The sequence below is a fragment of the Athene cunicularia genome, assembly GCF_003259725.1.
Source record: "Athene cunicularia isolate RWA chromosome 3 unlocalized genomic scaffold, athCun1 chr3_part1, whole genome shotgun sequence".
Taxonomy (NCBI): Eukaryota; Metazoa; Chordata; class Aves; order Strigiformes; family Strigidae; genus Athene; species Athene cunicularia.
Genome location: NW_020799097.1, coordinates 91,114,182 through 91,138,934, shown reverse-complemented (window position 1 = coordinate 91,138,934; position 24,753 = coordinate 91,114,182). Strand labels below are relative to the sequence as shown.

Here is a 24,753-nt window from a genome sequence, read left to right as displayed (position 1 = left end):
CACAGTGAGGTGGGAATGGAGCTGGCCTCAGTTGTCCATCATTGAGGCCTGTCCCACACCTCACCTCTGCCTTGTGCCATCCTCTGAAAAATGGCCACTGTACACAAATTAACGAGCTGTCTGGGAATGACCCCCAGCTCCAGCCTGCACTGGAGAGCAACAGGGAGCAGTCCTGGGGGCTGGCTGCTCACTGCCTTCTCCCACATAGGGGATGGCTGAGCGACAAGCAGCAGCACATGGCAGGAGAGCGCTTGCAGTCAAGCTGCACTCCATGGGTCTAGTACCCTTCACCCTTTCCTGGAGACTTTAGCTGTCCACCCAAACCAGGATAGGGGAAAGGCTTCTGGACAGAGATGACAGGAGCAGCCACATAAATTGCTGCTGGGACCATAGCACTGGGCTGGTATCTTCCACTGAGGCCACCAGCAAAACCCCTCCCCTCCCACACCATTCCCAAAGCATCTTCCCCCGTCGCAGACAGCCCACGCAGCTCCCCATCCACCTGCTTGCAACAGCAAAGCCTCTGATACTTGGAAAGCCCACTTGGGCCAGGAGAGCACAGAACCCCCCACTCCTTTTGCACCATGCATGCTCCTGCAGCCCGGCTGTAGCTAGGGTCCTCTCCTCCCAGGCCCCAGCCCCCAGACCGCACCACAAAGACTGCAAGAACAATAGCTCCTTTTTTTCCTTTTTTCTTTTGTACACAAATATATACAGGGTATTATACACATCTCTACACAGACAGTGCCACTCAGAACATACAGCTCTCCACGGGCAGAGCCCTGATGACCACAGAGGCAGCCCAGACCACGGCCGTACCTACGGAGACTGGAGCATACCAGCCCACCTGCTGAACTGGGGCAAGGGCAGTAGGTGGGTGCAAGAATAGGGAACCAGGATCAACATCCTCCCCAGCCCAGCCTGGCAGCGGACGTGCTCATTTCATTTCCAAGCTGTCCCTGGAGGAGATGGGTGACCCTCAGCGTGTCCCTCTGCACCCGCGTGCTCCAGCCCCAGCCAAGCCCTGGGAGCTGGGGTGGCCTGCCCTCCCCATGCATCAAAGACCCACATCTCTTCCCCTCTGTCCCCCCATTCCTCCAGGCCTGGGATTCCTATAGAGAGGTGTACAGAAGAGTCAGCTATGTCCTCCCTGGAGCAGCGCCCTGCCTGCTCAGTGTTTCTGGCTCCCCTCTTCTAATGGGGGGTGAGAGAGAAAAAAGCAATGGGATGTGACCACCCCTCCCTGGACCAGAGCTGGGCAGGGCTGATGCTTCACTTGTTCAGGTCTATTAAAGTGCTTGGAGCTCCAGGGCCAGCATGGGTGATTGAACAGGTAAATGACTGTCCCCTTCCACCTGGCCCATCAGACCCTGGAGGGCATGGCCCCAGTGAGCCAGAGCAGCACCCACAGACAACAGATGAAGGGAGGGTGGTAGTGTACGCAATGAGCACCAAACAGCATGGTGGCAGGGGGTGGAGGGAAATAAATATAGCTCAATAGCAGGGAGATTTATTATTTTCCTTTACATTCTACACAAGGGGAGGGGGGAAGCAACTGAGAGCAACTGATCCTGACCAGAAACCTCCTCACAAAGAGCCTTCAAACAGGGTCAGACCTCCCTGCAGATAACAGGGGTTCCAATACACCTCTCTCCTCCATCCTGTCCCCTTGCTGCCTCTGTCACAAAGCTATCACCAGGGAGGGGGCAAGGGCAGAGGCAAGGGAGGAACAGTCCCCCTCTCAGGCTGGGTGAGGATAGGGGAGCCTACACCCAGTCAGGGCAGGTGAAGAAAGCCAGCACATGCCCACAAGGCTTTTGTGCTCCTGAAGATGGTATGCTTGCTTGGAGAAGGCTCCCAGAGGCTGCTCTTCCCGGACTCCCTCCCTCTCCGATCACCTTAGCTGGGAGAAGACCCTGCAGCAGCTCAGGGAAGGCAGCCCCTGGGGCCCTGTCACAACCAGGCAGCGCTGACGCCAAAGGGTGCCAAGGGCCTGCAGTCCAGGACCCTTTTTCCCCTTTCCCTAGCACCTAAGAGACCCCCAGCACAGCCCCCCCCGCCCAGTCTCTGGGCCTGACCCTGCTGCACAGCCACAAGGTATCAAAGGGGGTCACGGTACCACACAGGGGACAGGTTGATTTTTGTTTGAAAGGGGATTAAAATGTGCAAAAAGAAAAATGCCACTTAAAATGATGCTGCAATCCCCTGCCTGTGCCCCTGGAGGAGGAGGGCACAGGACTTGGGAGGGGAGAGGCTGCCTGCGCCTACTCCTGCCCATGAGAAATGCCTTCAGCACCCCTCACCCTGCAAGGGGCTGCCCAGCTCATACCAGCTCTGTGCCCTTTCCCCGGGGTGATGCCACCCTTGACCACAAGGCCAGGCTGTCACCTTCCCTGGGGTGTGTGTGGGGGATGGAAGTCTCTGTCACTCCCCATGTAACATGGCATGTTACACCAAGTGGATGCTGCAAGGGGTTGAGAAAGGGCATGTACAGGGAGAAGGTGCAACTAAAGCCACCCCCCTCCCTAGGTGGGGCTTCCAATACACTGACTAAAGCTTTTCATTTATCACCTTCCTGTAAATCTAATAAATTAGTTTCTTGCCAGGAGGACAGGGGGCAGAGGGGCCTGAGAAGACCCCAAAGGTTCCCCTTGCTCTCCTCCCCACAAAATACCCAGCTGTCCTCCTCCCTGCAGGTCCAAAGCAGCACCGCGGGGGTCACAGTCCCCCTCCTCCCCAGCCCCGGGGTTTTGGGGTCTGGGGATGCATTAAAGAAGGTAGCTAGTAAAGAGCATGCCCACCGAGCTGCTGGGCTGGCACGGGGGTGGAGGAGCAGGGAAATGGAGATCTTGTGGCAGGGCCCCTGCCCTCACTGAAGGCAGTGGTCCCGGGGGGCGGGCGGGCAGGCGAGGGCAGCAGCCAGCACCCTTGGGTGCCTCTCCCTAGGTCTCCGTGCACACAGCCTGCCCTGCTTCTGGGCCTCCTTCCCCTCCCGCCCTCCGAGGTCCCTACTGGTGGATCTCATTCTCTATCAGGCTGTCCTCACACGACTGGAAATCCGTGTCGTTCATGCCGTCTGCGTTGATCAGCTCCTCGTCCTGCGACCCTTGCTCCTCCGACTCTGTTGCTTCGCCCTCCGGTGAGGAGTCCTGCAGCACTTGGGCGATGTACTTCTGGCAGGGCCAGGCAAGCAGCGGGGAGAGAGCAGAAACACATGTGAGCCTAGGGGGCTCCTCGGGGCAGCAGAGCACAACATGCAAAGCACTATGCAAGAGGTTGAGCGTGGGGATATGCTGGGAGGGTGAGGAAGGGTCCAGACTCTGTGGGATGTAACAGGAGAGGGAGTAAAAGCGGGGCTGATTTGGCCCTGCAACTGTGCATGTGCCAAACCCCAGCAGCCCATGACAGGCAGCAACCCCAGGGAGCCAGGGCTGAGAGACCATGGGGCTTCTCAGCTCTTTGGAGCCCACATGGACTGGAAGACTGCAGTCCCTGTTTTGCCAGTGGACATGTCCCTCTGAGCCTCTGCCTGCCTCCTGTGGAGAATCTCCTTTTGGAGAGATGCGGCTGCCCTTAGGTACGTGGAGCCTAGGAAGGAGCCTGGGTTACACGTGCACACCCCAGCCCTGCTCTCCTGAGAAAAACAGGAGGCTCTGCTTTACCCCATCTCTGCACAAATCCCCTGAACAGCTCTGTGCAGACCCCAACTAGAAAAATATCTTGGTGGAAGAAAGCAGCTGGAATGAGCTAGTGAGCCAAGGAGAAGTTCAGAAAACTGACTCTGGGATCTCAAGATTGCTGGGCAGGGGAGGGGAAGTCCTCAAAGCACTTTCGTGGCTTTCAAGGCAATGCCCACAGAGACCTCTTTGCGTTAGCACTAGGACCAGCCTGGTGAGTGACAGCCTTTGCTGACAGGCAAGCGTGCAAAGATGCAGAATGAGAAGGGAGACTGACCCAGCTGGATTCACTGTCCCAACCAAGAGAGAGGCAGAAAGTAAATGCACAGCATCTGGAGAGCAGCGGGAAAGGGTTGTGTATGTGGGGATACACTTCATCACCCAGCTCAGGTGAAGGGCACAGCACCCAACGCTTGCCTCTCACCCTCACTGGGAGATTCCGGGTGCTGCCTCAGAGAGGTGAGGAGCGAGGTACTCAGACAGGGAGTTACCTCCCCCTTCCCAAACTCCGGCAAGGAGCACGCCAGGGCATGGAGGTGGGAACAGGGACTCACAGCTGATTTGGGAGCTGGCAGACTGGTGGCAGGTCTCCCGTTCTGCCTGTTTTCTATGGTGTCCACCTCTGTGTGGTCAATCTGAGGAGGAAAGGAGAAACTGAGAGACTGCCAGGGCAACACATTTGTTGTCCCACCACAGGAGCAGCATACAGGCAGCAGGGACAGCCTCAGGACTGCTCCCTCTGTGAAGCCAGGGTTGAGAGGGTCTGCTGGGGAGCAGTATGAGCCCCGCACAGAGACCCCACTGTTTCACTGCTGAGTTGTGCTCCTAAGGAAAAGGGTCCCGCACCCCCACCCAGCACTCCACCTCACCTTGTAGTTGTGAGCGCTGAGGTATTTGAAGTGCCCGAAGCAGACGTGACACAGGCAGATCACAATGGTGATCACGAGCACCACAAAGGTGAACATGGAAGTGGGGGCCAGGAACCCTAGGGCAAGGGAAAACCGAAGTGGTGGTGTCAGAGGGATGCTGACTGTGCTCCATGCTTGGGGGCTGCTGGGACCACAGCCTGCCCTGGGAAGCGGCTCTGTAGGAGGCCAGGGGCTGGCAGCCCAGGCCAGTGCTCACCTGCACGCATGGTGGAGAAGAAGAGAAGCCAGAAGAGGCAGAGGATGGGGGCTGCCACCACCTGGTTCACAGCCCCTGAATGGATCTTCTTGTCCAGCTTGGCAGGCAGGTAAGCATAATACAGGTTGTATCGGTCCACCAGGTGCTTAAGCAGCATGTACATGAGCCCTGGGACAAAAGGAGGGATTCTAGCACAGTGGGAAATCAGCTTCTTTCCTAGTGCCTCTGACCGACAGGGAGTATCTCCCCCACATCACCCTTCTTGCCTCTCTGCCTTGAGCTCTCCCCAGCTCCTGACACAGGGAGGTATCACTTACCAAAAGGGACAATGATGGGGCAGGTGATGCTGTATGTCATGACCACAGTGAAGACGCACATCATCCATGCGTAAGCAGCCCCAAACTGGAACTCGTAGGCCTGATGCTGCAAGAGGGAAGAGACACCCATCAGCACAACCCTGGGAGCCGAGCAGGGGTGTGCAACGCACCCAGCTGTACGCACAGCATCGGGCAAGCCGCATCAGGGCCCCATTGCAGCACTCCCACCCCCGGGTGGAGGCCACAACCCACCCCTTCAGCCCTGCTACATACTCGTTTGACGTTCCTCCGCTCGGCGGCTGAGCGGGCCAGGCAGAGGCGTATCATGTACATGAGCAAGCCGGGGATGCGCAGCAGGTCCATGGCATTCCCGATGAAGGCAGAGGCGATGACATAGTTGACGAAGAAGGCCCCGTTGTCCGGCAGAAACACACACCTGGGGAGGCAAAACGAGCACAGGCTGCAGGAGGTGCTACCCCCTTGCAGGGCAGTAGCTGGGAGCCCCCAGTACGTTTGGACACCAAAAAGAACCTCCCCCCATTGCAAAGAAGGGCCTTGTGCACAACTCCACTTACTCAAATCGCACGGCAGCTTCGGCGAGGAATTTCTTGTCAAACAACCAGCGGAAAAACACATCCAAGCTGTGGGGGAGGCAGGCAAGAAGAAAAGAGGAACAGTCAGAAGCAGCAATAGACAGATGTGCACATGCAAGTATGTGGAAGCTGCTCTAGAAGGACCCAAAGCTCTGACCAGAGACCATTTTGTTCCCTCTTGGGATGTGTCACCAGCTATTATGTAAATCAGACACAGGGAAAAACAGTGCAGCACCCAAAAAGGGATGTAAAGCTTTCCACTCTCATGTGTGTTCTCCCTGTGCCCTAATCCTATCAGTAAAGTATTTTCCTCTCCGTGACTGACTCTATAGAAGGTACTAGGTACCCTCAAACACAAAGATATAAAAAAAATCCCTTGGGAGAAACAAACCACATTTTCCTCAGTTCTGATCTTTTGATATAAAACCATCCAGTCCTCTGGCACCTCAGATACTAGTGAAGCAGAGCTCCAGAGGCAACAGCAGGGGACCGAGTCCTCAGAAAGAAGTGTAGTCTGTTTAATGGTATGTGGTCAAAATGCAAACCTTCCAAGACCATTCATCTGCCTACCTCAAAGTTACATGCAACAAGGCATTTTTAATCTGACTGGGAAATGTTGCTGTAGTCACTCACTGGGATGGAAGATTATTCTGCCTCTGTCAGAGGGTTTGTCTATACTTAGGAGCTGCCTGACTTCACCACTGAGGGGCTCTACCCCAGATCCTGTATTTAGGGGAGTGCAGATCCCCCACCCTATAATGTGTAAGTAACTCCATACCACAAAGAGGATCCCCTGTCCTGCTCCCAGCCCCCAGTCTTTCACAGAATCATCTAGGTTGGAAAAGACCTTGAAGATCACCTAGTCCAGCCCTTAACCTAACACTGACAGTTCCCAACTACACCATATCCCTCAGTGCTATGTCGACCTGACTCTTAAACACCTCCAGGGATGGGGACTCCACCACATCCCTGGGCAGCCCATTCCAACGCCTAACAACTCGTTCTGTAAAGAAATGCTTCCTTATATCCAGTCTAAACCTTCCCTAGTGCAACTTGAGGCCATTCCCTCTTGTCCTATCATTTACTACTTGGTTAAAGAGACTCATCCCCGGCTCTCTGCAACCTCCTTTCAGGTAGCTGTAGAGGGCGTTCAGGTTTTCCCTCAGCCTCCTCTTCTCCAGACTAAACAACCCCAGTTCCCTCAGCCGCTCCCCGTACGACCTGTGCTCCAGACCCTGCATCAGCTTCGTTGCCCTTCTCTGGACACGCTCGAGTCATTCAATGTCCTTTTTGTAGTGAGGGGCCCAAAACTGAACACAGGAATCGAGGGGCGGCCTCACCAGTGCCGAGTACAGGGGTCAGATCCCTTCCCTGTCCCTGCTGGCCACGCTATTGCTGACACAAGCCAGGATGCCATTGGCCTTCTTGGCCCCCTGGGCACACTGCTGGCTCCTGTTCAGCTGGCTGTCAATCACACCCCCAAGTCCCTCTCTGACTGGCAGCTCTCCAGCCACTCCTCCCCAAGCCTGTAGCGCTGCTGGGGGTTGTTGTGGCCCAAGGGCAGCCCCCGGCATTTGGCCTTATGGAAACTCCTCCAGTTGGCCTCAGCCCATGGCTCCAGCCTGTCCAGGTCTCTCTGCAGAGCCTCCCTACCCTTGAGCACATCAACATTCCCACCCAACTTGGTGTCATCTGCAAACTGACTGAGGGTGCCCTCGATCCCCTCATCTAGATCATCAATAAAGATGTTAAACAGGAGTGGCCCCAACACCGAGCCCTGGGGGACACCACTCGTGACCGGCCATCAACCAGATTTAACTTCATTCACCACAACTCTTTGGGCCTGGCCATCCAGCCAGTTTTTTACCCCAGCGAGGTGTGCGATCATCCAAGCCACGGGCAGCCAGTTTCTCCAGCAGAATGTTGTAGGAAACGGTGTCAAAGGCCTTACCAAAGTCAAGGCAGACAACATCCACAGCCTTTCCCTCATCCATTAAGCAAGTTTTTCTTTCCTCACACTGTTTCCCTACTCAGCCAGTGTTCAGTGCTAGAAGCCCATGCCAAAGGCTGGCAGTTGATGCACGGCTGTTTGCCACAGGGCATTTCTATAACCCCTGCAGGAAAATTTGGGGCTCACATCCAAACAGATGAGCATTGCCACAGCCTACACATAACTAACCTACCCAGCTGAGCAGTGCACCCTACTCAGTCCTGACTCATAGAGGGAATTGACTAACTTTTTGCAAAACTTGGAGTGCACACTGAGCACAGAGGTAGGGAGTACCTCCTTCACCAGCAGACCTCTAACAGACTTTTCACATGTGTCCATCAATCGTGCTAATTTCTGCTGCATTATTTGTAACACCGTGGCACATATCAGTGCATCTGCAGATTGATTCGATAAGCTCCTAGAGACCCAGTCAGATATGGTTTGGCCTGGCCCCCCAAGAGAACTAAATTGTCACCTTCCCAAAGGGATGGTGGCCAAGGCACTCGTGCAGCAGGGAAAGGATGTAGCGCAGGAGAAAAAACAGGGGTGCATCTCAACCTTCCCTGTGCTCCAGGTCTCTGCACTTGCTTTCCCTTCCCCACCACACCTACCTGCTCAGGCCCAGAGATGGCAGTAGCAAGACCATGAAGATGAGGAAGGTGTAACACTTGTGCATAGTTGTCCTGTTCTCTCCAGACCTGGGGGCAGAAAGGCACCCCCGTCAGCCCCTGAAGCTGTGCCCCCATCGCCTTTTCATCAGAAAACACATTCCACCGTCGATTCTGAATCCCACCCTGTCCACTATTGGTGCATGAATATGCTCCCTTTACCTCCAATGTGTCTGAGGTCTGTTCTTGAGTCCCAGTTCCTCCCGCCTTGCATCAAAGGCCCTCCCAGCCCTCAAATCTTTAGAGGACTCTCTGCAATCCTCTCTCTTGACCTGCAATCCTCTCTCTTGACCTGCAATCCTCAGAGCTGGTGACATCCTCCCCAGCAGTCTTTATAACACAGAGCAGAAAACAAAGCTTACATCACACATCTTGTGGGGAATATGCCTCACAAGCAGCACATTTCTAGTGCTCTGCACTTCAAATACCTTCCCTACGACCAGAAGCCATAGTAGCTAAGGTGATTTTCCCTTGGAAAAGCTGTGACTTACATATTGGTACAAGCACACCTCTGCTGCCCACCCACCTGAGCCAAGACTTCCCTCACTACTAGCATTTCTCACAGCAACCAGCCCCAACTCCTCCCAGCTTTCTTCTTGTAGATCTACATCAAGCCCTGCTCAGACAACCATGTTACACAACAACTAAGGACTGGCAGAACAGCTGTCCATGGCAGACCCCAGGTGTCCAAGAGGTGCAATATAACACTGCACTTGGAGTGGAAGACAGAAGTTCAAGCAGAAAGATCCACCTAGGAGCTTTACACTAGTGAGAACTGTCTCATGGCCGAACAGCATGCTGGTATGACTAAGAACAGGTGCTGGCTGTCCTTACCTGGTCCAGTGTGCTTCAAAGAAGGCAGAGTAATATACGATGGTGGGCAGCAGAGCAGAGAAGCACCACAGCAGCAAGGTGGGGAAGAACTGAGTGATGATGGGGTTCTGCAATGAGGCACAGAACAGACCACGTGTTACATGGTGCAGCAGCCCTTGCACCAGCCACAGGTACAGCTGCTCTGGCTGGTGCCAAGTCCCCAGCACTGTGGCTGCCACCGCACCCTGACCAGGCTTGGCACCTCCCTCATGGTCAGGCTGACAGGACCTGGGGAACACTGACAATCTCTCTCCCTAACCCCTCCCTTGCAAGGGCAGTTGGGTCTCGGGGTGGTTCCCATGCTACCCATCCTGCACCCATCTCCAGAGGCCTTACATTGAGGTACTCCACGGGCTTGGTGACGTTGAACTTGTCCATAGTGGTGATGATGATAGCAGGGGTGGTGAGGAAGAAGAGGAGGATGAAGAGGACCACATTGATCACAAGGCAGCGGATCCACCAGATGAAGCCCCGGATGGAGAGGTGTTCCCTGAGAGGGGGGAAGGAGGGCATCAGGATGGTTGCACTGGGGAGAAGAGCAGGTCCAGGGCCTCATGTACACACGGTGGCCCAGCCTGTGCGAACAGCACCTAGGGTGCCAGCCCAAGGCTTCTGCTCTCCAACTCAGATCAGACCTCTAGCTCAGCCAGGCTGGGCTTCAGCAAGAACAACTCCTTCAGTTACCAGAGGAGCATATGGGGAGGGAGACGGGTAGGGCGCACCCCTTTCCCATCAGCAGGACCTGTTAAGCCCCACAGAGCTGCTCACCAGTAGATGTTCTGTGGGTCAGGGGCATAACTGACAGTCCAGTTGGAGACGTGGAGGGACTCACTGCAGGAGGAGGCCCTGGGCTCCCCACGACATGCACAGCCCTGGCACTTACAAGCGTTGAAATCTTTGAGGATTCTGGAGAAGAGAAAGAGGGAGATGCTGACACAGATGGCTGGCAGGGACAAGCTGAGGGGGATGCCTTAGTGCTGGCATTCCTCTGATTTAAGGCAAGAGCTAGGACAGGTCACCTTACTGGGGAGGACAAGGCCCTTTGCACTCACATGGCTGTGATGGTCTCATTGTGGAAGGTGACAAAGGCCATCCCCAGAGGTTTTTCATTCACTTTCTCCTTCTCTCGCTTGTAGTCATCTTTCAGCTTCTCCTCCAGCTTGGTATAGTACTCGATGGCCTCCACCTGTGTAGGGGGACAGGGGTCAGAGCAGAGACTTGGGGACTCAAGCCCCCATGTGCCCTGGTTCCCAACACCTCCAGCTCCCCCCCCACCTCCTCGCAGCCCCTGATGACACAGCAGCACAGGTGGCCACAGGGCTTGGGGTTGATCATGGATGGGGTGTTCTCCTTGCTCTGCAGGTTGGTGAAGTAGATTCGTCCACGTTCAGCTTTCTTCCTGAAACAGGAAAGTGGAAGAGAAGGAAGGAAAGAAAAAGAAGAAGAAGAAAGAGGGTGGCTTAGAAAAGCTCCTGTGGCACCAGACTTGAGGGAGAGGCCACGGCATCGGCCCACCCTGCCTTCTCTTCCAAACCAGGGGTTACCTCTCTGCATCGAGGAACATCAGCCGGGCCACATCATAGCAGGGACGGGCCTCCAGGACGGTGCAGTTGGCATAGGCCTCCCTGCAGATGGGAAGCACCAGCTCATCACACTCAGCACCAAAGCTGTACCCTCCAGCAAACCCCACGCATCCAGGACTTCTCTCCTGCCCTGGGCCGAGCATCACAACACACAGCAAGAGCTTACTGGAGGCAGCAGGGGAGCCTGCAGACTCTGTGTCCCTTACAGCAGAAGCAACACATAGGGAAAGCACTACATTTTCCAGGCTCTGGCAGGACCCTCTTTGGACTTTTGCCCTATGGCAGCAAGGCACCTCTCTGACCCCACAGCCCCTCTCCACCTTCATGAGCCACAGGGCTTGGGGTCAGAAAGAGGTGAAAAGGTTCCCAAAGGGTACAAAGCATTTCTCCTCTCCCCATGATGCTTCTAAACATGGCCCTGACAGTGTGTCCATTGAGGTCCTGACAGATGAGAAATTTAATTTTTTTTGTTAAAAATATACTTTTCTACAGGGACTGTGACTAAGGCAGAAGCAGCAGCACAGCATCCCATAGTCCCTGCTAGAGCACCTCCTGCCTGCATCTCACCTCTGAGCTTGACTACATTGCAGGACATGCCCTGTCCTCCAATTACCACGTTGACCACCTATGGCTCTGCAAGAGATAGCTGGGCATGTCCCAAAGCACAAAACCAAGGACACTGCACATTCAGATAAACATATGTGTAGAAAAACAACAGCGAGATGCCCGAAAGAAAAGTGTTCACCAATTTTGACTAGCTTTCTTTTCTCAATGTATTATTGCCATTCCAGGTACTAGCACTACCCCAATAAAAGCATCCCCTATTACAGAGCAGCCTTTAATTAGGGACATAGTGAGACTCACTCAAAATGTTTCTTGATCTTCTCTGGCTCAGCATATTTTGAGATCCCGTTGATGAAGAGAGTTCGCTTAACCTGGAAGGAAGAAAAAAGGAAGAGGGCAGGTAAGTGTGGATGGTGTGAAAGACCAGACTGCAGCAAAAACCCCCAAGGCCTGAGTCAGCAATTGGAAAGGGCAGCCCCATCACTTCTAGCACCCAGGACTGCCCCTCTCCTATGCTTCCACTAGCTGTTGCGATCCTACATCCTAGTGTGCTGCAGATTGACGGGCTAGGGGCTTACACTGCAGCTGCCTGGACAGAAACAGGGGTTACCCTTAAGAAACAAAGAAGGGAAAAAGCAGCTGGAGCAACCCCTGAGGAAGGCATGGGGTCCCCCTGACACGTGCATCTAGTGCAGGCCTTTCCCATTTCCCCACAGGCAGTCAGAGCTGCTGGTGCTCTGAAGATCTGCCTTTGGCCAGGCAGAATAAAAGAACAGCCAAAACAAGACAGCCCCAAATTGTTGTGGAAAGTGAGGTGCTTGGCACTCTTCTCAAGGCCACCTGACTTGACAGAAGGGCATGGAAAAATGTGCGGCCAGATCCTGCTCACCAAGTCATCCTCTTTGTAGCGCATCTTGGAGGTGTGCCGGCGCATGCTGTACACTGTCAGCAGCAGGTACAGGAAGGCGAAAGATGTGTGTAGCCACAGCAGGTTATTCCTGTCACAGGGGAGACCACAAAGGTCAATGCAAGGTTGGCACTACAAGTCTGGTATGACTGGTCAGGCCCTGAAGGCGCTGTGGCTGCAAGCAGTGTAACCAGCATGGCACCCATACACCCTACAACCAAATTCCAGGAGCTCAGCCTGGAAATTGGAGCAGGGACAGTAGCCTTACAGTGAGGGCAGAAATGCAGCCTTCAAGGAAGTGAGGCTCTGCAGCAAGTGGACATTTAAAAAAGTACCCCATGGGCCTCAATTATCCATCCCACCCCTGCCCACACATACCCAGAATTCAGGTTAGCAATAGTTGTCCTCCCAAAGCTGTAGGCATTGTTTTCTGGGGAGAAAGAGGCAGAGACAAGCATGTTCAGTTATACTGAGAAGCACTGAGCACCACTGGGGTGGGCTATGGCAGGAATCTCACCTACAGAACACCCTAAAACCCAAGCTGCCCAGGATGACCCTCCAGATGCACCATGCTCAAAGTGGGACAGCGGTCTGGGTTTGTCTGTGTTAGTCCTGTTGTGCCCTCCACTGCTTCCCAGTAGCTCCCCCAGCCCAGCCAGAGGCTCCCTGCTCTCACCTAGCAAGTCCCCTGAGAAGTTGACAGGTAACACGATGCCCACAGAAAGCACACCCACGGCCACCAGCAGCCCAATGATGTGCCTCTGGAAGGACAGGTAGTGCACCGCATCACCCCCGCACTTGTCCCGGATCTCATCATCCCTGTCAGGGAGAGAAAGGTTGTTAGGCAATCTTCTACATTCTCTCAAGTGCTGGAGAACAGTAGAGGGTCATGGATGCCCTCCTGGTTTGAGCCCACACAGCACCCATGGTTCTGCCCTACAGAGCTGAAGCCAGACCCTTGGGGTAGGGAGCCCAGTACCCAGCCTTGAACCTGCCTGGGCAGAAACCTGCCCGAGCAACGCTTACTGCTGCTCCACTCCACGTGTCCCTGTCCTCTGTCCCCCAGGACAGGCAGCCGGACACATGCAAACTCCACCTCATACCCTTCTGGTGGGCTTTGCCTCCCCTGCTGAGATACAGGATGGCTGACACAATCCCACAGTGCTCTGAAGCCAAGAAGTATTTAGGAGACTACTCCTGAGCATCATCAGACTGGAGGTGTTTTCCTCCATCCTCCAGCCCACCTCTGTAGACATTCCTCAGGCAGCAGAGCCCCTGGCAGGAGTCCCAGGGAGAGAAGCATCTCTGCAGAGAAGCAAACAGTGTTTCTCAGGTGGGAATGGGGCAGGGGAGAGCTGGCTGGGTGACCTTAGCTCTGGCTTTAGGACTCCTCACCTAGTCCCATCTTGGATTGTCCTCTCCAGAGGACACACTTTGCTTGTGTTCTTCAGAGAAGAGGCTGCAGCAAGGGCAGCGACCTCACACAGCTGTACTGCACTGGATGTCCCCATGCCCTGCACTGCCTCTCCTTCCTCCCCACGTGGGTCCCCCGTGCAGGTTCTGGTGCACTTACTTTATCCTGAAGATGGCTGTCAGCCAGGAGCAGAAACCCTGTGCAGAAAAAAGACAGGAGGGTCTCACATCACTATGTGTTCCCTTATCCCTGCTCCCTCCTTCAAAGGCTCAGGGGACCAGACTGGTGTCCTTGCATCTCCACAGACTTGGCTCAGGGGGTACAGATCATGAGCACCCAGATGTGCAGAGCCAGGGACAAGCCAGGGTGAAGGGGATGACCGTGCTACTCCATGGGACACAACACAGGCTGGACTCTGCCACATGGCTGTCCCCTGCTAACTGACAGCTGAACCTCTCAAGCAGCCCACGGGCTCCTGACTAGCAAGGAAGCTCTCCACAGCCTAGGGACACCCAGAAAATTCACCATACAGGTACTTTAGCCATCATCCTGTACAAGAGGAGCTCTGCAGGAACTGGGAAGGCAGGCTGGGCCAAACCAGTGCTCCTGAAAGGATACCTGGAAGAGGAATATTTCCTGGGAGCTATACCACCCATCCATCACACCTTGTTATCCTACTGAACTGTGCCCCCCCTTTTGAGAGGAAAACAGCAGTGGAGGTAGACAATGGTACGAGGAGGAGTTTGCAAGTACTGTTTGTAATGCTGAGATGACAGGTTGGACATATATCCGTTAAGCCACAGGGATGTACAGCCTACTTATTTAAGCACATGTCTAGAAGCCACGTAGTTATGTCTCCTTGAGCTCTATACCCCCCACACACTGTAAGTTGTGGGACTTAAGGCCTGGGGATGGGCAAACAGTGCTTCTTCTGAGGAGCCTTTGATTCAAACAAGCTGTGGGCTCATGGCCACTCACAGACAAGGTGTTTGACTCTTGTTGCTACTCACGTTGTCCCTCTGGTCAAAGTCCACAGAGCTGGAGACAGAGGTGAGGCGCTCGTAACGGTCATGGTTGTCGGAGTGCAGAGCTGAAGCTACGCTAAAATGACAAGCGGGAGGCGAGGGAGAAAGTTAGAAGATGTGAGGAGGCAACCTGGTCAGGAACCAAGAGCACCCGGAAGATCAGAGGTTAATTCAGGTCAGTTTGCCCCAGGTGAGATGGAGAGAGGTGAGATCAGAGAGCAGAGGTAGTAGTAAGCAGAGACCCTTCCTCAGGCAGCACTCGGAGCCTGGCCGTCCCCATGGGCTTGGCTGTGGATGTTACTCGCTCATCACCTTCTGAGGCACCCGCATTATGCAGCAGCCCCTGCAAGAAGGGGCTGGCAGAGGCTGCCTTGAAGGAGAGATGAGGTATGTTAAGTGGAGAGTCTAGAGGTGAGGAGGTGGGAACCAGAGGGTGCCGCAGCCCCTCTGTCACTGCTGTGGCCACGAGGCGGCAGCCCTGGCACTCCGGAGAGGCACCGGCTCCCATCCTGGAGAGCTTCTCTTAGGGAGGAGGAAGTCTGGGAGTCTGGTGGGCTGCATCCTCCTACACCAGTCCTCCCCACTCTTTGTGCTTCAGTGCAGGGAAACCCAGGAGGAGGGGGAACGAAGCTGAGCCCCAGCAACTGGGCTGCCCAGAGCCAGGCTCAGCCCCAACCTGCTCCAGAGCCTCAGCTGAGCCTCCTGCCTGGAAATCCAGGAGCCCAGCAGACAGATAGAAGTGAATGATCGCAGGCTAAAGGACAGAAAAGCAAGAGAGGTGAATATCCTAGACTGCTTTACTCCAGTCACAGGCAGGGACCTAGATGAAGAGCTGGCAGCAGAGGCATCCACAGACAATAGCCCACACTATGAATGGAGGCGGAGGGTGACTGGCAAAGGAGGCAAGAAAATGGTCCAGAGACCCAAATTAAATAGCACTTGCAACATGACAACAGCAGGCCAGGACCTTGGAGGTGCAAGAGACATGGCTGATCTGAAGGCTAGAAGCAAAGGAAAAAAAACAGATGAAAACACAGTCTCTCTGTAACCAGTGCAGGCTCAAGGAGGATCAGATAGACAAGAACTCAGAGAAGAAGCAGCTGAGACACAAATGCTAGAGATGAGGTGGATGACACTATGGGAAGGAGAACAAGCAAAGACCCTCGTGACCTTGCCAAAGGAAAGAGGATGGGACACGTGGCCTCCCTCAGAGCTGAGCAGCACCTGCTGAGCACCTAACTGGAAGTAACAGAGAGAGGGGAAAAAAGATTAGCTGAAGGTCACGGGACTACAGCAGCACAGATTAGACAGTGGCATGCTGCCTTGTGACTGAGCAACCCAGCACTCTGTCTGCTGGAGGCGCAGAGCAAGCTTCGACCAAGCTCTCAGACCTTCAGCTCTTTAAAATACCAGAGGCATTGCAGCTGGGCACAGGGATCGAGGGTGAATTTCTGTTGCCCACAGCCCCAAGAAGAGCCCATCACGATGACAGAGTGTGCTTTTGGCTCCTCGGTACTGGAAAAGCAGAGAGCAGAGCAGAAGCACCACTGGAGGGAACAACTGAGAAGAGCGCCATGTTATGTGATGACCAGGCTAACTCAGCTCCATTTTGGTGGACAGAGACAATAATCAGAATGACTGACAGTGCTGAGAAGACAGAGGAGGCCAAACCTTGCCAATGATGTGAAGCTGAAGGAGTACCTGCACCTAGCTGTAGGCTTTTTAAAGCAAAGTACTAGCAAAGCAAGTGGGTGGAGGCAATGTTGCCCTAAACTGCAAGAAGATTAAGGTGGGACCCTGCCCACTGCCCCAGGTTTAGTGCCAGCCCTGCCAGGGATGAAGAAGGATGGGGTCCGAGGCATAGTTAGCCTCAGGCCAAGGAAATACCATGGTCTGGGAGAGGAGGTCAAGCATTCTGTAGAAAGGGCTTGCTGTGGCACGAGGCAGGAGGTGGGTATGTGGGTGGCAAGTCCCCCAGGGCTCTGTGATCACTGTCCTTACACACAGAGGTGGAGGTAGGTTGCCACGACCTCCTGGTGCAGACTGAGTCACCAATTAAGAGTGCTGATGACTACTGCAAGCTCTGGAAATGGGCAGGATAAGGATACATGCCAGTGCTCAGGCAAAGGGACATGTCTGAGGAGGATGCCCTCCCACACCAAGAGCAATGTTCCACATTCAACGGCTGAGAGCGCCAGGTGGCATACACATGTCCCTAACCCACACCCTGCCACTGCACCCCAGCACAGAGGACAGCTGGGATGGGAAGGTGTTACCAGCCTTAGAGGACCACTGCCAGGATGAGGTTTCCTTGCTGAGCTTCACAGGCTTTTGGAAGTTTCTGGCTACCAACACTGTCCCAGCTCAAGCAGGGGGTGGGGGGTTGGGTGGCGGGTAGGGGTGTCAGCAGAGCACTCCAGCAAGCTCGGATGAAGAATGGGATCAGAAAGAAGTGGCCCCCTGGAGAGAGACAAGCACTCATGAGGATAACTGAGGTGGCCCCCCTGAAAAGTCTCAGAGCATGACAGCTCTTCTAACTCTTACTACTACAACAAAGTGTTAGAAGTGAAAAGTTACCTGAAGCAGGACCATCCACTAGTGAAGCACTCAAGCATGAGTGAGGGTTCCCCTCTGTGCCACAGCTACCACCACCTGTTTTCACAACTCTGACTGCTCTGCTCCTTTAGGGGCAAGGAGCAACTACAAAAATATGAGCACCGCTGTACCCTCTCAAGGCAGAAGCACTGGCAGGCCCCTGCTTTGCAAGTGATGGAGTATAGAAAGTGAGGTTGCAGCTTGCTGTCCTGGCCTCAGACACATACCAGCCTGGCTGAAGCGACCATCGCAGGCTCTGCACCGCCAGCTGATTGTGTCCTCTGCACTGCGTACCACTCAGCAAGGTACAGGGCATGCTCTTAGGCATAAAAGCAGCAAGAAAGAGGAAGGTGCAGGAAGAGAGGGTCCATGGCAGTGCTTAATGGGCAATGTCCGGCCAAGGTGCTTGAGGATGCTCTTGGAAGTGCTGAGGCAGGAAGTTTGCTTCTGCAGGGGGAGAGAGAAAAGGATAAAGGTGCTGCCTTGCTGGGCGTGCTGCCAGATGGGGGTAGGTGGCAAGGGACACAGGCCAACAACGCCCTGGTCCTGGCAGCCTCACAGAGTAAAGGAAAAAGAGAGAAGTCTTGCAATTGCCTGCCAGATCCTCTCTGTGCACCCACCTGCCCTTGCAGCTGGTGTGGGAGCAGCCCTTGTGACACCCTGGCACAACAGGGACCAGGCAAAGGAGGCTCCCCTGCACCTGGATGACCTGAGCATGCTGTGGGCTCAGGCAACCAGGATTATTTTCTCCATCACAAGGCAGGATAGCTGGACACAGGCAGGTCGAGCAGTGTATTTGATGTGGCACCCTCTGCCTTGGCCAGGACTGGGAGCTCCTTGGCAATGCTGCTCTCAGAGAGCCTTTAAGTGCTATTAGAGGAAAATCATGGTGTATCCAGCTGTGGTACTGGCTGACACAAAGGGGAAGGAAAGAGAAGAGCACAAATCCACCGAAAGGCACAAATCCAAGCCCAAACTCCCAGCCACTTAGATTAGTTCAGAGGCAAGACAGAAAACTGTAAGAAAAAAGGAGAGAGAGAGTGCAAGCAAGAAAAAAGAAACAAGACCCTGAAAAAATGACATACTATTCCCGCTCCTCTCGTTCCGTCTGCCAGTGTCGGCGCCTGGGGGCACAGAAACACAAAAGGAGAAGTTACAACCATGGGAGTAGGCACTGGGTCTCCTCTGTTGCAGGGAGTTACACACCTGACAGAGCTCCACACTGTCCTGAGGAAGAGTAACCTGCCAATGGTCAGGCTGTCAAACACCTTCCTTCCAGAACCCAGTGCCACCTCAAGTCACAACACCCCTGAGTCCCCACTGGCCCAGGGGCAGAGCACTTTATTGCCAGCTAAAAGAAAGTTGACTTTACTGGGAAGGTGGCCTGGCTCCACACTGTGGGTATCCCAGGGAGCTGCTGAGGGATGGGGCCAGTCAGGACAGCCTGCCAGGGGTGCCTGGCTGCCATATGAGCAACCCTTCCATGTCTCTCCTCCCCATGTAGGAAGACAACACTCTTTCATCCCACCCTCCCAAAATGCTTATCCCACCCATAGATGGGTCAAGCAGCAGAGGTACCTCCCTGGGATCCTGGGCCTGGCAATCCACAGCCCTTACCACAGCCATACTCTCCCCCTCCCCATGCTTACCAGCTCTCCCTTGCCAAACAGCTGGCACCCCTCTGCCTTTCTGCCTACAGCCACTGTTCCCGTGCCCTCACACCCAAGGTGCTCAAGCATCATCTCCAAGAAGGGCTGGCCATCTCTCCTCACTGAAGGTCATAGCTGTGCAGTTCCTGTGACTACCAACCAGTGCTTGGGTCCAGATAGCTTAAGCCCAAGGTGCTGCTGTCCTCTCTCTAGTGACATTTCATCTAGCTATTCCCTTCTCGTTTTCCCCCCCAAGGCCCCTGTGGTGCTGATTTCCCCAGGCAGGCCAGGGAAGGAGAGCCAAAAGGACACAGTTGCTTACCTCATGCTATTCCAGGACTGCTCACCTAAACCAGGAATGTTCCTGGTTCAGTGCTGGAAGAAAAGAACTCTTACTCTTTCCACTGTCATACATGGAGTGCTCAAGAACACCTTGCCTGAATCTATATTGCCAAAGAGGCTGGAGCTCAGTCCCTTCCAAGCCTTTGGGCATGATGAGCTTGTGGAGCTAATCGAGGAGAAGAACGACCTACCACAGCCAGCCTTCAGAAGCAACACTTTGCCTTCAGCACATTACAAAGCATCATGGGCACAGTGAACCACCCCTTGAGAGGGGTGGACTGCCTGCACAACCCCTGTAGCTTAACCAAGGAGAGTTCCTTATTTTGTATTAGAAGAAAATAATCGTTGTCCTTCCTGCTGCTGACAACAAAAATGAGAATAGTGTGTTGCTCTGCTCTGGAGCTGCCATCTGCAATGGGCCCCAGCTTTTGCTGACAGACACTGTAGCCCACGAATGCTCTGGGCAGGAAGGATCCATACCCAGAACGACTCATCAGTGCTTGGGATGCAAGTTAAACTCGCATTAGCACAGCGGTACTGCATCTGGAAACACAGCCTACCACTTTCAAGTGCTCTGAATGAGAACTGCATCCAGCAGAGCCATAAAGACACCTTCAGAGGCTTAACAAAGCCTTCACTGTGGCAACCCTCACCCTTCCTGTGACCTCTTTTCCTCTCTCTCCTCCCTCCATCTCCTCCTCCAACTGTTCCTCTATAAGAGCCCCTGCACATCTTTGTCACTGTAGGGACCACAAGTGATATGGAGCCAGTAGGGACCACTCTCTGTGTTGAGAGAAAGATGCTGTAACAAAAAAGCCAGTAAGTGGGGATTTCTCCTGTTCCTGGAGCTCAAGGGATACAACTCGCATTCTTGCCTCTCCTCCCAACCTGCCTCTGGCACATGTAAGGGGATCTATCCCTTCTGCCCTGCAGCAAAAAAAGGCACCACTCATGCCTTGTTTTCCCGCCTCTCTCCCATGCTTACCTGTCAGCATCAGTCACCAGGGCCAGGCGTCCATAGTCCCAAGCAACTTTACGCAAAATTGAAAAGACAAACAACAGTGCCTGGAAGAGAGCAAAGAAGGAGCTATGAGATGAGGCACTGTCCAGCTGTGTCCTTGTCTCTGTGTGCAGAGCCACAGAACAGGTAGGGTTGGAGGGGACAGGACTACTTGGTTAACAGCACAGGATGCAGCACACAGTAGCTAAATTAACCCTTAGGTCCCAATGAGGTGAGATTATGGCTACAGCATCTGTGGTCCTACAGTTCCCAAGGAGGAACAAGCAAAGCCTTTGGGTGGGTAGAGCTGCACAGGGACTTGGCACCTCAAGCAGGAGTTTTGGGATGCAGGACTGACCTAGCCTGGTCCACATCCTTAGGAGAATTTGTAATACCCTTCCATGGGCTCATTGTGGTGGTATTGGAATTAAGTCAATAGTGGTTAAGGGACACAATCAGGGCCATAAAGTCAGCCACCAGCAAAGTCCAGAATGGCATTTGGGGCCCTCAACTCTAACCACCCAACCACAGTCCTCCCTTCATGGATAATTAGGGAGAAGATGCTGAAGCAACAGCAGGCAGACTTACAAGAAAGCACATAAAGTCAAGGGCTAGGACAGTGGGCACCCCACCAAAGGGCAGCCCTTGCAGCACAGTGCTGCGGATGCGGGCACTGTAACAGTAGTCCTTGGTGCTGTTGTTGCATGTGGAGGTTTTGCAGGTGGCCCCTGCTGAGCCCAGGGTGGCAATCACGTAGGGAAGCATCTCTACAGCTTCATCGTCTTCCCTAGGGAAAAGAAAGAAAGGTCTGGTTATACACACACAAACTGGATGACAGTGTATCCCTGTTGGGAGTTAGGGGCCAACCTTGCCTGCTATCTCAGGCTCCTCTGCACTAAAGAATTTCCCTGGGAACCAGTGTCCAGGGACAAGGTCATCTGGAGAAGCCTGCTGAGTCTGGGGGGCTTCAGACCCTCAGAAGAGCTCAGGCGCTTCAGCAGCTGTGGTCCTACACATACAGTCCCAGAGCTCCCTTCCTTGTCCCCCCACTCTCACGCCGTTTAGGTGAACCTCCTTCTCAAGGACTACTCCTCTTCCTGAGGACATGATGTCTCAGTCCATTCCCCTCATCAGGAAGAATGTTTAGGTACAGGAAAGAATGAAAGGGTGGGGTGGCAGGGGCATGAAGTCACGTCTAGATGATGGAAACAAACTGCTATGGGACAGTTTCTGCATCATGATCCCTCAATTTCCTTTGCCTGGCTGCATGCCATGAGCTTTATTAGGCTGAATCACCACCCTCCACTCACAGCAGGCCTCAGCCCCCAGCTCCCAGGGCACCCATCAGGGGCTGGTTATACCCCCTGTTTGTTTTCTTTCCTTCCTCTGACTTGGAAGCATTTAGATGCAACCACACAGAGGGGTGAGATGATTAGGCTCTACTATTTAGCTGGTCAAATATTTCATTTATTTCACTGCCGTCTCCGAATTGCTGCAAGACCTGCAGTTGGGCTCAGGTCAGCATCACTGCTTGGACATGGGGAGATCCTCCTCCTGTGCAGAGCACCTCCATGGGAAACACAAAGATGACTATGCTAGCAATGGATAAATGCAAATTGATCATCACTGGGATGGTCTAGAAAGAATGAATTGACAGAAGAAACACAGCCACTTTGTGGGGGAGAGGAAACTCCGTCAGCTGCGAAGGAAGCAGTGATAACAGACAGGAAGATCTACCCAGGCTGCCGATCCCTGAACCGCTCCTCTTATCCAGCACCCCACCGACCACTCATCTTTCACTCCTACCATGTAGAAAGACTGGCTGGTGCAACATCACTAATGGGCAATGCACAGGGGCTGCTTACCCAAGCCCAGAAATGCCATCCTCGAGGACTGGGCAAAAGAGCCATCACTGGCCCAAAGCACGAGAAAGCCACCACTACTGCCCTGTGCTGGTTTCAGCCTCTTGTCCCAGAGATGCCCTCTGCCACCAGCCCAGCCCCTCTAGCTCTGTGTTAGATGGTGACATTAAGCAGAGAGTGCTCAAGGCTCTTCCTTCCAGCTCATGGGTATATCTTGGCAATCTCCTGCCCGGCTGCAAAGATTTATCAGCATCACAGCAGAACATCCTGGATGGATAATGACCACCAAACCATTGCAAAGCCATGTCCTAGAGAGCTCGGCTTCAAAGTGATCCCTCCCGGCTCAGCTGGTATGGGTGCACAGTTGCAAACCAGCTGAAGCACAGATGACAAATGGCACCACGACAAGCAAAAGCCCAGTTGGGTACAGGCATTGAGGGGGGTCAGTCAAATTCGAAAAGCCATCAAGCAGCCTGTTAAGAGGTATTCACAGGAACAGAGCTGGAGCACGGCTGCCAGGAGCAGAAAAAGGGAGTAGAAAAGCAGAAGAAAGCCGAGCCATAAGATTGCAGTTGAGAACCACCTGGGGAACAAGGCACAATAATTCACCCTGGCTGAATTAACATGAGACTCTGAAGCTTGAGGGAAGGAAGAAATGATGGGATGAGACTCAAAGGAAAGTCACAACTTACGAGCATGAATAGTTATACCCCTCCATTTTTACCTCCAAAGTGCCTAGATGAACTCATTGTAAAGAGAAATACTTCTCATTCCTCTTTCTGGGTATCTTGTAAACCTCTAGGTTGTAAATTGTATCTTGCAGCAACGGGTTCCAGATGTTGCATAAAAGACTACAATCCCACAGCCTTCAGTTCTTGCACAGTGAGAAAAGGCAAAGAATAAAAGCCTTTGATTTTTCTAGACCTACCAAGCTCACTACTATTAAGTGTCCTCTCCTTCCCATGACACGAGGTGTCTTCCAGCTCTAACCACTCTCACCACGCATCCCCAGTATATCCCCTTTTGACCCTATGGAAAGGTGACCAGAATCACATATGATATCCTGGGTAGGAAATGACCTTGACTACTAGAACAGCACCCTGATGCTCTCAGCATCTCTTCTTACACTACTCCTTGTGCAGCTGAGCATGATTTACTTCTACGATGGCATCTTTGCATATTGATGAAAAGCATCTCTCTAACCAGGCTGCAATACTGCTGCCCTGAGTAGCCACAGTAATTTAGAAGCCAGCCACGTCCAAGAACAAATAATTCCTTCCAATAAACTCAGCTGCACACTTCTCAGTACCCACTTTCTCATTGCCTCATGCCACTTTGCTTTACATGGTGTCACTTTGTGGAGTTGCTTCACCTTGATAATCTGAATGACTCCAGGGTACTGACAGATTTTGTGCACCTTGCTGCACATTATCTTTCCTGGGTCATAACAGCAAAGGACATCATCCCTCTGCCCTTGTTACACTGAAATTTCTCATTCACTCCTAGGCTTTATTTGTGGACCCTCAGCCAGTTTTTGATCGAGAACTCTACATCTCCAGTGGAGAATTTTCTTAACAGTCTTTTGTGAAGAATTTCAGAGGTTTTCTGAATATCCAAACAAGTTACACAAGCCGGCTCAATATTACCTATTATTTTACTGAAGTACTGAAAGACTTGTAACAGATCAGGGAAGTATGATTTTCCTATGCAGAGACCAAACTGTTTACCTAATTCCTGCATGTTTTATAGCCCCATTTTCTGGTTGTTTTTCTAAAAGAAACGAGGCTCATATGCTCACATTGCCAACAACCCCATCATAACCATTATTTATAAAAACCATTACGCGTTCAAGACAAACTTTGCAAGCCTATCGGTAATTTAAGCCACATTTCACAGAGACAGGTCCCAGAGATGTATTTTTCTTCCTGGAGCCTAGAGGATGGACTGGAAGGGACTGGAGATAAGCCTTCCTAGCCTCTCCAGTATCCCAGCCAGCACGTCCAGTAATGGAGAAGCTGTGGCATATGCCCAAGGCTTACACTTCCTTTTCATCAGCCCAGCCAGGCAGCATGGTGGCAGTCAGCACCATCCTTTGGTATGCAACCTCCTGCCCAGCTGATAAGCACAAGAAGGGGTTCCCCATGGAGACAGAGGTGCTTTAGGTGTGTGGGAAGCCTGGGAAAGCTTGCAGGCATGTCTGGAGCACTTCTGCCCTTCCAGCTCCCACAGCGGCAGGCACACACAGGAGCAGGCTAGAGGCAACCTGATGTCACATCACTTCAGGTCAGAACCACCAAGGTGCCCAGCTTCTGGGGTTACAATATGACTCAGGCAACTAAGAAAAAGTTCTGCAGGCTTGATCTATAGTGCCTACCTAGTATCCTTCATCCAAAGACCTTTCTGAGGCTGAGCAGGAGCCTGGCTGGTCTAACAAGGCACAGTGAAACCTGTGGGTCTGGCAATACCTCTGTCCCTACGCTTGGTTTGCACCTTGGTCTCAGACAGCTGTCCCCACCCAGGCAGGGCATGCTGCAATGTGTCCTCTGCTGCAAGGTACAGGGCTGGTCCT

At 53.3% G+C, this 24,753-nt stretch overlaps 1 protein-coding gene across 2 annotated transcripts; it reads right to left on the bottom strand.

The window, feature by feature from the left end:
- Window positions 1-676: 676 nt before the first annotated feature.
- TMEM63B (transmembrane protein 63B) lies at window positions 677-23,038 on the bottom strand. 2 transcript variants are annotated; one of them, XM_026844511.1, is made up of 24 exons: window positions 22,949-23,038; window positions 20,911-21,109; window positions 20,308-20,387; window positions 18,417-18,455; window positions 14,722-14,812; window positions 13,871-13,908; window positions 12,974-13,116; window positions 12,676-12,727; window positions 12,280-12,388; window positions 11,691-11,761; window positions 10,788-10,868; window positions 10,519-10,642; window positions 10,296-10,429; window positions 10,012-10,149; window positions 9,580-9,733; window positions 9,205-9,311; window positions 8,314-8,400; window positions 5,695-5,760; window positions 5,393-5,555; window positions 5,120-5,225; window positions 4,803-4,970; window positions 4,547-4,662; window positions 4,232-4,312; window positions 677-3,173 (listed from the first exon to the last, which is right to left on the bottom strand). In XM_026844511.1, exons 2-24 carry the CDS (start codon window positions 21,085-21,087, stop codon window positions 3,009-3,011), a joined length of 2,490 nt encoding a protein of 829 aa, XP_026700312.1. In that variant the 5' UTR covers window positions 21,088-21,109; window positions 22,949-23,038; the 3' UTR covers window positions 677-3,008. The 2 variants fall into 2 exon arrangements, with proteins under 2 accessions (XP_026700312.1, XP_026700313.1); XM_026844512.1 differs by lacking the exon at window positions 18,417-18,455 and having other exon boundaries at window positions 22,949-23,037.
- Between the last annotated feature and the right edge of the window lie 1,715 nt (window positions 23,039-24,753).